This window comes from Cnephaeus nilssonii, assembly GCF_951640355.1.
Source record: "Cnephaeus nilssonii genome assembly, chromosome: 8".
NCBI lineage: Eukaryota > Metazoa > Chordata > Mammalia > Chiroptera > Vespertilionidae > Cnephaeus > Cnephaeus nilssonii.
In genome coordinates this window covers 95214090-95228322 of record NC_137079.1, presented here as the reverse complement: position 1 = coordinate 95228322, position 14233 = coordinate 95214090, and the positions used below count along the sequence as shown (strand labels likewise).

The 14233-nt window shown below is 38.4% G+C and overlaps 1 protein-coding gene across 4 annotated transcripts in view; it reads right to left on the bottom strand.

Annotated features, from left to right (window-relative positions):
• The window catches only part of MIPEP (mitochondrial intermediate peptidase), a 230656-nt gene that overhangs the window by 132721 nt on the left and 83702 nt on the right, over positions 1–14233 (bottom strand). For all 4 annotated transcript variants that reach the window (XM_079778651.1, XM_079778652.1, XM_079778653.1 and 1 more), the window contains 2 exons: positions 4045–4198; positions 2210–2287 (listed from right to left, as the gene is read on the bottom strand). In XM_079778651.1, the coding sequence (XP_079634777.1) occupies positions 2210–2287; positions 4045–4198 (232 nt within the window). The remainder of the gene's footprint in view (positions 1–2209; positions 2288–4044; positions 4199–14233) is intronic.

Here is a 14233-nt window from a genome sequence, read left to right as displayed (position 1 = left end):
CAACAGAGCCAAATATCAACAGTACAACGATTGAAATTTCTTTTGAGAGCCAAATTTTTTAAACTTAACCCTTTGCACTCGCTTGCTTTTTTCTCGATTCCTTTATTCTACTCGGGATTTAATTTTTTAAATACCCCAGATTTTACAAAGCACGGCAGTAGAATAAAAAACTGGAGTTTCTTTTCATACAAACTTATTTATTTGGATTTTTTTATATTTCAAATTATTGATACATTCAAAGAGTAATTTTAATCTCAACATCCGAGTGCAAAAAGTTAAACTTCTTCTAACGCCACTTCTTCAAAATAGACTTGCCCAGGCCGTGGTATTTTGTGGAAGAGCCACACTCAAGGAGTCAAAGAGCTGCATGTGGCTCGCGACCACGGAACTAGGAGATACTGTCCATACCAATTGTCTTTATCACTTGAAATTGATAAGCTCTAAAATTGCAAAAAGCAAGGGTTCTGAAGTAAATTTTCTATAACAAGCTGAGATTCACTAACATTTTATCACTATTCTTCACAATAACCCTATGAGGCAAGAATCTCGCCTTTTAGATAAGAAAACTGAAACTGAGTCTTGGTAATGTTGTCATGGTTTGCTGCATCTAAGATCTGAACCCAGTTGGACTATTAGGAGCCAGAGTTCTTAATCACTAACATAGACTCTCTACCAGCCATTTAAGCAAAGAGGAAGAACACAGGAATCAGTGTCTGATGACCTAAATTATGGTCCCACCTTCCTCACCTACCAGCCAAATCATCTTGGAAACTGGTTTGCCTTTATGAGCTTCATCTCTGCCTTGTCAAATCCCAGAGTAGTTGCCCAGATTTCATAAGCTCACATCTATTAAAATGCTTTGAAATTATGAATCACTATTTAAATATAAGGTACCATTATTTCTATTATAACTTACTAGAGGCTCGATGCACAAAATCCGTGCAAGGGGCTCGGCCCTCACAGCCATGGTGGCTTGCCTCGGCCCTTGCAGCCCCAGCTTCGTCCGGAAGGTCTTCCGGAAGGACATCCGGAAGGATGTCCGGAAGGACGTTCAGCTGGCCAGTCTAATTGGCATATTACGCTTTTATTATTATAGATAACCTGAACTCTTAACATTTCCCATCAAATTACCTAAAACTGTTGAAGATGATTGCTATACCAGTACACAGTTAAGGAAAAGAATGAACCTCAAATATTTCACAAAAGAAGTGAATTGGTGGTGGATAAGGTTCCCATATAAAGATACATCAGTTCCCCCTTACCTGCAGTTTCACTTTCCATTTCTGTTACTGTCTGATAATCATGGTCCAAATATAATAAATGAAAAATTCCAGAAATAAACCATTCATAAGTTTTAAACTGCATGCTGTACTGAGTAACATGATGTAATTGTTCACTGTTCTGCTGCATCCCTCCCAGAATGTGAGCCATTCCTTGGTTGGCATATCCATGCTGTATACACTACCCACATATTAGTCACTTAGTAGTCATCTCAGTATCAGATCAGTTATCAGAGTAAGAGAGACTACATTCACTTAGTAGTAAGTTTTATTATAGTATATTATTATAACTGTTCTATTTTATTGTTAAGTCATTACAATGAATTAAACTTTATCATAGGTATGTATGTATGTATAGCACAAAACATAGTATATACCAGTTATAGGGTTTGGTACTATATTTGGTTTCAGGCATCCACTGGGATCTTGGAAAGTATCCTTAATAAATGAGGGGGGACTTATGTATTTTCTGCAATTTTAAACTAGGTCCATTAACAAGTATGGAAAGTGGTTAAGAGCTGGGGCTATAGTCAGAATGTTTGGATTCAAATCCTAGTACTTCTAGCTGTGTGACTCAGGGCAACTAATTAAACCTCTCTGTCCTCAGTTTCCTCATAATATTAGTGTCTAGTTCAAAGGTTGAGGTGAACATTCAAAAACATGATGTGACACAGAAGGGTTCATATAATATCAGCTATTATTATTACTATCATTATTATCATAACACAGATAAAAGTGACATATATAGGCATATCTAATGGTTTTCATAATGTTTATTTTTAAATTCACAGCTAATCTCAAATTAATATATTTAGTAATTATCATAATGCCCTTTAAATATTAGGGAACTACAAAAAATATATAAAGTTCATATTAATATAAATTAACTGATCATTTTTAGAGAGACTAGATTATAAATAAAGTATCACCTGATGTGGCTTGTCTGCTCGCTGAAAAAAATCACAGTAAATGTACCCCAACAATCCTTCAGATTCATGAACCACAGCCTAGAAAAAAAAACAGTTTAATTTAGTAGTAAATGAGTCAATCAGAAACTCTACAAGTGGAAAACCATCCCCCACACAAAAATCTATACAGGTTGTGGTAAAAGTAGGTTTACAGTTATGAGTACAAGAAACAGCTTATTCTTGTATTATTATTTATTAATTATTGTATTATTTTCCACACAAACAACCATATACTTACTTTTGCACCATCCTGTATATAAATCATGCACAGCTATAAATATAGACATTTTATTACTTTCTACATCCCATATTATTTCAAGATAGATTCTATTTGCTCTTCACATCTCAGATGATTCTGATTTGGGTAATTCTCTCCAGGAGATGAAACCCTCCTTGTTTGGACCATTCAACTGACACCTCTACCAAATACAGCTCCTCAGACTGTTCACAAATCATCAAAAGGAGTTAGAATTAAGTGTTATCTTGGAAATTTTAGCAGCAAAATTATTTTTCCTTCAAATTGTAGAATGTAATGATATGTGTTCATACAAATTATAACCCTTGGACACAGAAATAACAAAATGTAGCCTCTGGCTTCAGTTGATGATCAATAAAATCATTATTTATGACTTTACCCAAAACTGAACCTAAGAAGGCTCACCCACTGGTCTCCATCCTGCCTTCTTTGTCTTTTTACACCTTGAGGATTCTGCCAAAGAGAAGCTAAGTCTTATGCTTTAAAACTTCCTATAAGCATATATTAATTCAACAAAGATCTATTAGCACCTTCTGGGTGCTAGGAACTGTTCATGGTATTTGGCTACAGCAGCAAACAAACACAGAGTCCTGCCCGGGGCTCACATCCTGCAGACACTTCCTTGCCCTTCACACTCTGTCCTTTCATTCTTGTTACCAGTTTTCTTTTCACTATATATCTGTATTTTATCAATCTCTAGCATTTTTTGAAGTACATTATATACAGAGAAATACTTAGGTAGTTAAGTACAGTGATACAAGGTGCTCCCATTCATTCTATCCTTTCAGTTCCACCACTACATCAATTCCATGTTCACAGAACAAGCCAAGGAATAATGAGATAGCTTTCGTTTATTGAAATACAGTGATAAGAGTACTGTGTGATAGGCAAATAAACAACATGTAAACACCATAACAACACAAAGTCTTCGTGATAAACATATGGGTCAATAAATCTTTGAACTCTTATCAGGGAAAAATAAAAACATTCACACCTCAAACAAAGGGAGCTCTAAAGGAGACGAGTGGATTCTAGGCTTAAAGTTATTATCAAAGAAGTCAAATCAAAACATGGGACATAAACTTATATCTGATGCAAATTAAGCTCCTACAAAATGGGAAGGGGCTGGAAGAAAAGGAAATGTGACCAATGCAGTGGATTCGGAAATGAACCTAAAAGGACAATTAGCATGGCAGGAATGTAAAAAAGTAATGACAGATTTCCCTTTAACCACAATTGGTCAATATATGAAGATTCAACCCCCTAGCAGATTCCTAATTTTTTTTTTCAAATAACTAACTCTGCTGTTATAAACTTATATTAATTTTCAGCATCAACTGATTTTAGAGAACAATGTTTCTTTCACACAGTGTCTTAAGTCAGAAGTGGTCATTCAGGTTTTTTGTAAAACAGGAATAAGGTGAGATCTGCTCCAATAGGCAAAACTAACTTAAAGATGAAAGTGCTATTAATTCAATTAACTCAATTATTAAACCCAAGAAGCAAAGTAATACAACTTTATACAAACTGGGATGCTTACCAGTTTTCGAACATCTTCACACCACACCTCTCCTTTTGCAGGCTGCTCTGCATACAATGAAATTCCCAACAGTTTATTAAATAAAATGTTAAGGCCTTCCATGCATGCTCCAAGGGAGAAAAATGGGCAATATAAACTGGGCTCAATATTATACCTAAGAGAAAGAAAAACAGTTCAAAAGCATTTTGTTTAATTCAATTTCATAAGGTAAATTCAAAGAGCTTTTCATTTAAAATTTAGAATCATACAAGCTATTTAAAAAGGATTAAAACATAAAGGTATGTTTCTAACTTTTGAGGGAATTCCAGACTCAGCTTTCTTCAGAAGAAAAGCAGTCTAACTAATTATTACTAGTAGTAATACTAGTAATTATGGTAGACATACCATTCCTTAATCTTCATCCCTTTCAGGTTTAGTCTTTCACTGACTCAGTTAAGCAGTCTGTCTATCTCAATCAACCACACCACACACATTTTTTTATTTTATACATATACATACTTATATACAAAATCTGACCAGTTCAAGCTATAACAGTAAAACTCACTTTATGAAATGTGTTACAATATAAAAATTGTGACTTAAATCATGTAAATATTAAACAAATATAAATTCTGAGACACATGAAGTGAACTTAAATTTCACATCTGGTAAAATATTTATTAATGGAAAAATATCTGTAATAGAAACTATTAAATATTAATTTATCTGTTTTGTAGTTATATTTCTTAAATAAAGAACAGCATACTAGCAAGGCTAATTATTCCTCCTCTAAAACCAACTTTTTAATGCACTATTCCAATATAAACCAAAGGACATCCAGAACATGGGATATAAATATTCATTTTAAAGTCATTAAGTCAGGCTAAACTTTATAACCACTACCAGAAAGAATAGCTCTAGAATAATAATCAAGTACAGGCAGTCCTCAGGTTACATGGGACTGGACTTATGTCGTTTAGTGGTTTTGACGCCATCTCCCATTTATTTATAAAAAAAATTAAAAGTTCCGTCATTTCGACTTATGTGCATATGTGCTTTATGTTTTTTATTATTTATTTCCCACAAGTAAAGGTCAGGAATTGTTATCTTTCTTTTAAATTTCTTTTACTGTTTCACTTCAATACTGCTGTGTATGTGCTCCACGTGAGTGACGTAGGGGCTTATGTAGGTGGGTTCCGACTTATGGCGAAAATCGTGTTACATCGCACCATAGGAACGAATCTCCAACGTAACCTGAGGACTGCCTGTACTTATTTTATTCCACTTTCTAGGCTTAACAAAATGTATACATACAAATAAAATATATACAAACCTAGGCTTATTACTAAACTAGAGGCCCGGTACAAAAAATTTGTGCACGGAAGGGTGTCCCTCAGCCCGGCCTGCACCATCTCCAATCTGGGACCCCTCGGGGGGATGTCTGACTACTGGTCGGAATCGGGCCTAAACCGGCAGTGGGACATCCCTCTCACAATCTGGGACTGCTGGTTCCTGACCACTCGCCTGCCTGCCTGCCTGATTGTCCCTAACCGCTTCTGCCTGCCAGCCTGATTGCCCCCTAACTACTCCCCTGCCAGCCTGACTGATGCCTAACTGACCCCCTGTTGGACTGATTGCCCCCAACTGCCCTCCCCTGCAGGCCAGTTTGCCCCCAATTGCCCTCCCCTGCTGGCCTGATCTCGCCCCCCAACTGCCCTCCCCAGCTGGCCTGATCTCGTCCCCAACTGCCCTCCCCTGCCGGCCTGATCTCGCCCCCAACTGCCCTCCCCTGCTGGCCTGGTCACCCCCAACTGCCCTCCCCTGCCAGCCTGATCTCGCCCCTAACTGCTCTCCCCTGCCAGCCTGATCTCGCCCCTAACAGCTTCTGCCTCAGCCCCCACCACCATGGCTTTGTCTGGAAGGAAGTCAGACGTCCGGAAGATGGCCGGTTGACCCGGTCTAATTAGCATATTACCTTTTTATTAGTATAGATGGATGACTGGATTTAGTGAATGAGCATAAACTGCACCACAAATAAGATGTGGGCTATAGAAATTCTCAAATTTACAACTTAGTTTCTGATCAATTTTTAAATAAAAATAGAATCTCAATGTTGAAAGAGATGCTAGTGTCTAGTGTCCTTACTCACTAATTGATTCATTCACTCATGCAGGTGGTCAACAAACCAAGAAATGTTGGAGGTAAGGAATGGGAAGAGAGTGTCTCCAAAAAGCTCACAGTGAAGGAGACAGAGAAGTGAACTGACTACACTGTCTCCTGAGCCTAGAGCAGTGTCCAGAGAAAAGTTGCTCAACAGAAACTGTTAAAGGAATGAGTGAACAAGTACTAAATAGTAGGGCAGCAAAAGAGAGCATGATGACTTTACCTGTACCATGAAGGGGTTAAAATTAAGGAGCAGGATTTTGCAGGGCAGGGTGGGAATGAAGGATGAGATAAGGGAGAAGTAAGAAGGAAATTCCAGGGAGAAGCAACAATGTGAGAGCAATATGAAGGCATGAAATAGCCTGGTAACTGATAGTAACCAGGTAGATAAATATGTGCGTTCATAATGCAGGGAACAAATGGGAAACAAGAGGGAGAGGAGACTGGACACAAGTGGTCAGGTCCAGACAACTGAGGACCTGGGGCACCAACCTCAGGAATTAGAATTTTATACTGTAGGCCCATGGTCTCTTAACTTTTTGATTATGTACAATAAAATATTGTTTGAGTATTCAAGAGTATTCAAGATAAATATAAATATATTTATAAATTATATGCAAGTGCTATATTGTTCTACTTCATTCCAAAACAAAAAAAAGACATTTTTATAACATAAGATACAGAAAAATAAATCTAAACAATTTCTTATATTTTATGTACATATCTAATGCATTGCTTACAGGTCAGGAGATATGAAAGACTACTTCTGTAGGCAAGAGAGAAGCAATCTGATGCCAACACTGAGAGGTTGACAGTAGTGTGGGGAATACTGGAAGAGGCATGGAGAACAGACAGTAAACTATTAAGAGCCTGAATGAGAGCAACAGCAGTGAGGAACAAGGATAAGGAGGCAGATTTGAATTTGTTTTTCTTTTGAGTGAAAAATTATCAGGACTGTGTGAATGATTGGATTTGGGTAAGAAAGAACAGTCTAGAAGCAGGTTTTTGGCTTGAGCAAATGGGTGGACAGAGTTGCAGAGTCATTTAATCTGAGCAGTGAATACAAAGAAGGGAGATGGGTCAGTGGGAGAAAGAAGGAGAGTGTGGTGCAATTGTGAGACAAGAATGGAGGGTTTACAAAAATAAACTCAGTTTGGAGACACTGATATTGAGGTGTTCATAGGATGTCAAATACTCAGGACACTAAGACTGAGGAGACCTCATCCTTCAGGTGTGAATTAAAGCTGCAGACGGAGATAGGGTCATCAGGGAAGGTGATATGGGTGAGAAGAGGATTAAGAGCAAATCCCTGTACTTCCAAATAAAGGGTGGAAAGGAAGATGAAAAGTTAGAGCTGTTAGAGAATTGAAAGGTAAGGTATATCATGGAAATAGGGGAGAAAATGCATTGTAAAAAAGGAAATAATTGAGGCCTCTGATTTCTGGTTTAGTATATAAGGAGCCTTGAAGGTATTATGCCATCCCAAGAAGTGAAAAGTAGAACCGACTGAAAATCACTAACTCTTCCTAGATCCCGCAAAGAACTGAGGTCATAGAGAAAAATCATAGCCCCCTAAAACTGAAAAGACATGTAGCCAGTTACACGATTCTTCAGTGTGCACAAATCTGACAGTTAAGAACTCCAGGGAGACCTATTTTAAGGAGGAATCCCCACACTTTTAGGAGTTTTAGCTTAAGGAACCCGACCAGGCTCTCACAGTGAAGATCAAGAAAAATTCCCCCATATTTCCTGCCAGGGAAGGAAAAAGTATCCATTACGAAATATGCCAGAACATTCTGTTATTCTTAATAAGGCCTGCACTAAAAAGAAACTCTTTTACCAGAGGGGGGGAAATATCCAACCAGAGCACCTTTTAGTCTTCTTGTATCATCAACACAGGGGAGGGGAACTGAAAAGTACTTGTTAAAAGCCACAGCCAAGGGACACAGGCTCACTAACAGACTAAGACTTAACGATAGGACTAGAATGCATCTCCCTCCCACAAGTCACTACATCAATAGAGCTCTTACACTGAGTGGCCAGATTATTCTAATCTCTGAACACATAATAATCTGGCCACTCAGTGTATATCCTATATAATAAAAGGCTAATATGCAAATTTCCCCTTGATCAGGAGCTCAACCAGCAGGCAGGCCGGCCAACCGCCCATGTCCCTTCCCCCTGGCCAGGCTGGCCGGACTCCACCCATGCACGAATTCATGCACCGGGCCTCTAATACATATATATACACACACACACACACAATGAGTGGCAAGATTATTATGCGTTCAGAGATCATAATAATCTGGCCACTTAGTGTATAACACCAGGGAAATACAACTGAAAGAACTGCATGTCTCAGACCATATTTAAGTATAAGTCCCCAGAGAAACCCAAAGACAATAGAGGAAACAGAAAAGGTAAAGTTTAACTTCCCAAACCACAGCTACTGCAAAAAGTAAACACAGCCTAATCCCTAGGCAGCTAAACATAGAACCTCACACCAAAGCCCTATTTATCTCTGTTTCTTTTACCTAGTACATCATGTCCAACTTTCAACAAAGACTTTGAAATCACGTTAAAAGATGAAAACAGTTTAAAGAGACAGAACAAGCAACAGAACCAGATTCAGATATGTCGGAAATAATAGAATTATCAGATTTAGAATATGAAATAACTATGATTAATATACCAAGGATTCAAAAGGAAAAAGTAGAAAATACACAAGAATATATGGGTAATGCAAGAAGAAAGACAGAAACTCTAAAAAATGAATTAAAAAGGAAATGCTAGAAATCAAAAACATTTTAGCAGAAATGAAGGTGTTTGATAGGCTCATCAGCAGACTGGACACAGCTGAGGAAACAATGAGTGAACTTGAAGAATGTCAACTGCTGGGAACCAAGATCAACAGTAATTAATATAAATGTGAGAAGTCCGGTCAGAAGGCTGAATGGGGCTTTTTGATATTCACAGGGTGAATATCTGCATTTTATTAACTACTGCTGACTCAATGGCCTAAAGCAAACTCCCCCAATCTGATAAATCTTACTGTTTACCAAACATTACCTTTCATATGTCTGTTTGCATTCCTAAAAGGCAATTGTGTATTCTAGTAAATAAAAGCAGATGGGAATGGAGACTTAGTGGAACTTGGTCCCTTGTATCAAGCTCACAACTGGCTTCCCCCATAATTTCCAAATTTATATTTCTTGTCTTGTGTATTAATTTGCACATCAGCCCTTTCTCCAAGTCTTTGAACCCGAGGCCACGTGGGCCATGGCTTCACATTTGGCGCCCTTGAACTGTGACTTGAAGAAAATTCGCCAGAGCAGAAAAAGAAATCACCGGATTGGTGGTGGAAGATTAACTGCGTGCAAAACTCGTGTCAGCTGCAAAAGCCCACAGATCCATAAGTGCTAGAATAATTTCTTTTGTTTCAGCCAGACCATAATGGGGCAGAATTCGTCAAAAGGGGAGAGACTTCCTTGTAGACTTTTGGCTTGCATGCTCAAGGATAAGGGAATTGCAGTGTCAGAAGATCTTCTTTTACAGTTTCTACAGATTATTATAGAATATAATCCATGGTTTTCTGACGAGGGTACGTTGGATGTTGAATGTTAGGAAAGAATAGGTCAAAACTTGAAAGAAGCTCAGCAGCAAGGAAAAAGTTTGTCTCTAAAACGTTTCTCCTTGTGGAAAATGGTATTGCATTTGCTAGAGCCTTTCAGAGAAGAGAGACCTCTTTCCTTTGCACCTTCCGCTCCTAAAGAGGAGCAGAAAGATAAATTGGAGGAGTGGCCTTCATGTCCTATTCTGAAACATTTAAATCGCCACTAATAGAATCGCCTATGCAAAAAGCTATCTGAGAAGGATTAAAGGACATGACGTTGGAGGACAGACTTGCTTTTCCTATTATACAGGTAGCTAACCCACAACTCCTAAATCAAATAATAAGACAGCATGAAAGATTTGACTTTAAAATGATAAAGGTCTTGCGTGATAGTGTGATACAGAATGGCCCCAATGCTCCATTTACTGGAGAAATTATAACTAATATTTCTGATGCATTCCTAGCTCCTTATGATTGGTATTCTCTGACCCGTGCAACTCTGGATAGAGGAGATTATTTGCTATGGAAAGGAGAATTTTTAGAGAAAGAATGTTCTCTAAAATTTTTAGACAGAATGTTCCCATAACCCTTGAGATGATTGCAGGACAGGGGCAATTTAGTGACGTCCAGAATCAGCTCCAATATGTCCAACAGGCGTATGAGTAAATTAGACTTTGTGGAAGAAAAGCCTGGTGGACTTTACCAGCAAAAGGAGAACCTGAGGGAGCCTTTAGTAAGTGCATGCTGAATCATTCTCTGATTTTGTAGCTTGCCTCACTAGAGCAGTGAGATGGCAGATTCAACATGAGACAGCAGGGGACATTTTGACTCAGCAATTAGCTTATGAAAATGCCAATGCTGATTGTAAGAAATGTCTAACGCCTCTAAGAAAAAACAGTACCATCACAGAAATGATTCGAGCATGTCAGAATGTGGGGTCAGGCATTTTTCAGGCAAGCTTATTAGCTGCCACAATTACAATGAGAAATCATGTTTCAATGTGGACAGCAAGGACATTTTATAAAGGAATGTAAGCAACCAAAGAGGACACAAGGCGGCGCTCTAGGAGAAGGCGTGAGCATTCCGCCGCCCAATTCAGATAATGCAGGTTTATGTTCCAGATGTCTAAAAGGAAATTATTGGGCCAACCAATGTAGATCTAAATTTCATAGAAATGGCCAGCCATTAAATCAAGACATAGGAAATGGCCAGCCACAGGGAAACAGCCAGAGGGGCTCCCCCCAGCCCCATTGTTAAATAAGGGGAATTTCCACCCTGCCAGGCCCACAGTAGATTCCCTTGTTCAAATCACTCCAGGAAGTGCTGGTTTAGATCTCAATATACAATAACAATCACCCTGATCCCCAATTTGGCTGGAAAAGTTGTTCCTACAGGAATTTGGGGACCTGTGCCACCAGGAACGTCAGGCTTAGTCTTAGGGAGAAGTGAAAATACTCTAAAAGGACTAACTGTTTTTCCTGGAGTCATAGATTCAGACTATGAGGAAGAAATCAAGGTAATATTAGAATCCAAACGTATTATGCAAATTACTCCAAGACAAAGAATCGCTCAGCTCCTGCTTTTACCTTATATTCAGCAAGGTGAAGTTATAAAAGGGAAGAGAGGAACACAGGGATTTGGAAGCTCAGATATATATTGGATACAGGAAATTAGCAAGACCCGTCCTATGATTAATCTAAGAATAGAGGGAAAACTGTTTAAAGGATTAGTAGACACTGGAGCAGATATTAGTGTCATCAGTCAAGAATTCTGGCCTCCAAGTTGGTCCATGGTTGAAGCTATAGGCTCTATTATGGGAGTTGGAGTCCCTGATAACAAGCAACGCAGCGCTGCAGTGTTAAAGTGGCAAGATGAGGAAGGACAAACAGGATGGTTTCAGCCCTATATAGTCTCTGGAATTGCAGTCAACTTATGGGGCTGAGACGTTTCAGAAGGTTTACAACCTTGTATTATTACCGGCAAGGGACAACAGTTAATAACTCAGATGGGATATCAAGGGGGTCAAGGTTTAGGAAAAGATAATCAGGGGATTAAAGAACCCATTCAGGCCAAAGGACACACAGGAAAACAAGGATTAGAATATCAGCCTTTTTAGGAGTGGTCATTGCTCAATCTCCTCACCCCCATGCTGAGCCTATACAATGGAAAGATGATAGACTTATATGGGTAGATCAGTGGCCATTAACCAAGGAGAAATTAAGTCATATTCATGAATTATTACAGGAACAATTAGAGGCTGGCCACATAGAGCCTTCCAATAGTCCTTGGAATACCCTTATATTTACAATACCTAAGAAGGCGACAGGAAAATGGAGATTGTTACATGATCTTAGAGCTGTTAACGCTACTATGCATACCATGGGAGCTTTACAGCCTGAACTCCCAGCACCTTCACAAATCCCTCTAGATTGGTCTCTTACAGTAGTAGATCTTAAGGATTGTTTCTTCATCATTGCCTTGGCACCGCAAGATAAACAAAGATTTCCCTTTTCAGTGCCATCTATTAATAATATAGAGCTTATGAAAAGGTATCAATGGAAAGTTTTGCCTCAAGGAATGGCCACTAGCCCTACTTTATGTCAAAAATATGTAGCTCACGCTATTCAGCCTTTAAGGGACAAATATTCCCAGTGTTATATTGTCCATTACATGGATGACTTGCTTCTAGCAAATCCACGGGAAGAACAGACTTTAGGAATGTTTTCTCAATTAGAAAAAGAACTTCCTAAATGGGGCTTAAAAATTGCTCCAGAAAAAGTACAGAAAGAAATGCCTTTAAAATATCTAGGTACCATAATTGAAAACCAATATGTTAGGCCTCAAAAAGTAGAAATACGAAAAGATTGCCTTAAAACCTTAAATGACTTTCAAAAATTATTAGGAGACATTAATTGGTTAAGACCTTATCTAAAAATCTCTACAGGAGAAATGACAAATTTATTTAATATACTTAGAGGTGACTCTAATCTTCCCTCACCCCAAGTATTGACAGATGAAGCTAGAAAGGAGTTACAAAGAATTGAGCAGGCAATCTCCTTAGCCCAAGTGGCATGGGTACTTGCCTGAATTGCCTTTATTGGGACAGATTAATCCTAGTGCAAATAGTCCCACTGGAGTCATCTTCCAAAATAAAAACTCTCTTGCTATTATTGAATGGGTCCACCTAGGACATCAATCCTCTAAAACTGTAGTTACATATATAGAAGTTATGGCTCAGTTGATATTTCAATTTAGAAAGCACTGCAGACAGCTTAGAGGAGAAGAACCCCAATATATTTTTGCCTTCCCCTCACTGGGAAGCAATTAGAAATGTTATTTCAGACTGATTTAAACTGGCAAATGAGACTGGGTATATATTCAGGGGAACTTAGTTGTCACCAACTAAAAGACAAATTATTACAATTTCTATATTATACCACTATTATTATACCAAAAAATACTAGGCAGGAATCTATTCCTAGAGAATTAACTGTTTTTACTGATGGATCGTCTAACAGCAAAGCTGCTTATCATACAATGAATTTAGACCAAGTCATCCAAACTAGTCATACTTCTGTACAAAGAATTGAATTAGAAGCTATTAAAGCTGCATTGCAGGATTTCCAAGAGCCTCTTAATATCATCTCTGACTCTTCTTACGCTGCAGGTTTAGTAAATAGAATTGAAACTGCTCGTTTAAAATGGCTCAGTGACCAAAGTTTATTTTTACTATTTAAACAAGTTTAGCAGATTGTACCACAGAGACAATATCCTTTTTATATCACTCACATCAGGGCTCACAGTTTATTACTCGGCCTGTTAACTAAAAGAAATGCACATGCTGATCAATTAGTTGCTTTATTAAAACAGGCCTCAGAGTCTCATCAGCTTTTACAACAGCCTGCCAAAATGTTGTCTAGACAATTCTCAATCACTTGACAGCAGGCAAAACAGATTATCAGAGAATGTCCCACTTGCATGTTACATCTACCTCAAGGGCCTAACACAGGAATAAACCCTAGAGGTTTGCTAAGGGACCATATCTGGCAAATGGATGTAACATATTATACTCCCTTTGGACGCCTTGGGACATTGCATGTCTCTATAGACACCTTTTCAAAAACCCTATGGGCTACTGCTTCTACAGGGAAAAGGGCAAAACAGGTTACTAATCATTGCCTAGCTGCATTTGCCATCATGGAAATTCCAAAAATTATTAAAAGTGATAATGGACCTGCTTACACAAGCTGTCATTTCCAGCAATTTTGTAAAAAGTGGAAAATTCAGCACATTACAGGAATACCATATAATTCCCAGGGACAGGCCATTACTGAACGCCAACATCAGTGGCTAAAATCCCAACTTGAAAAACTAAAAGGGGGGATTATGATGGAGAAATCACCTGTGGGTAGACTGCACCAAGCCTTAATTACT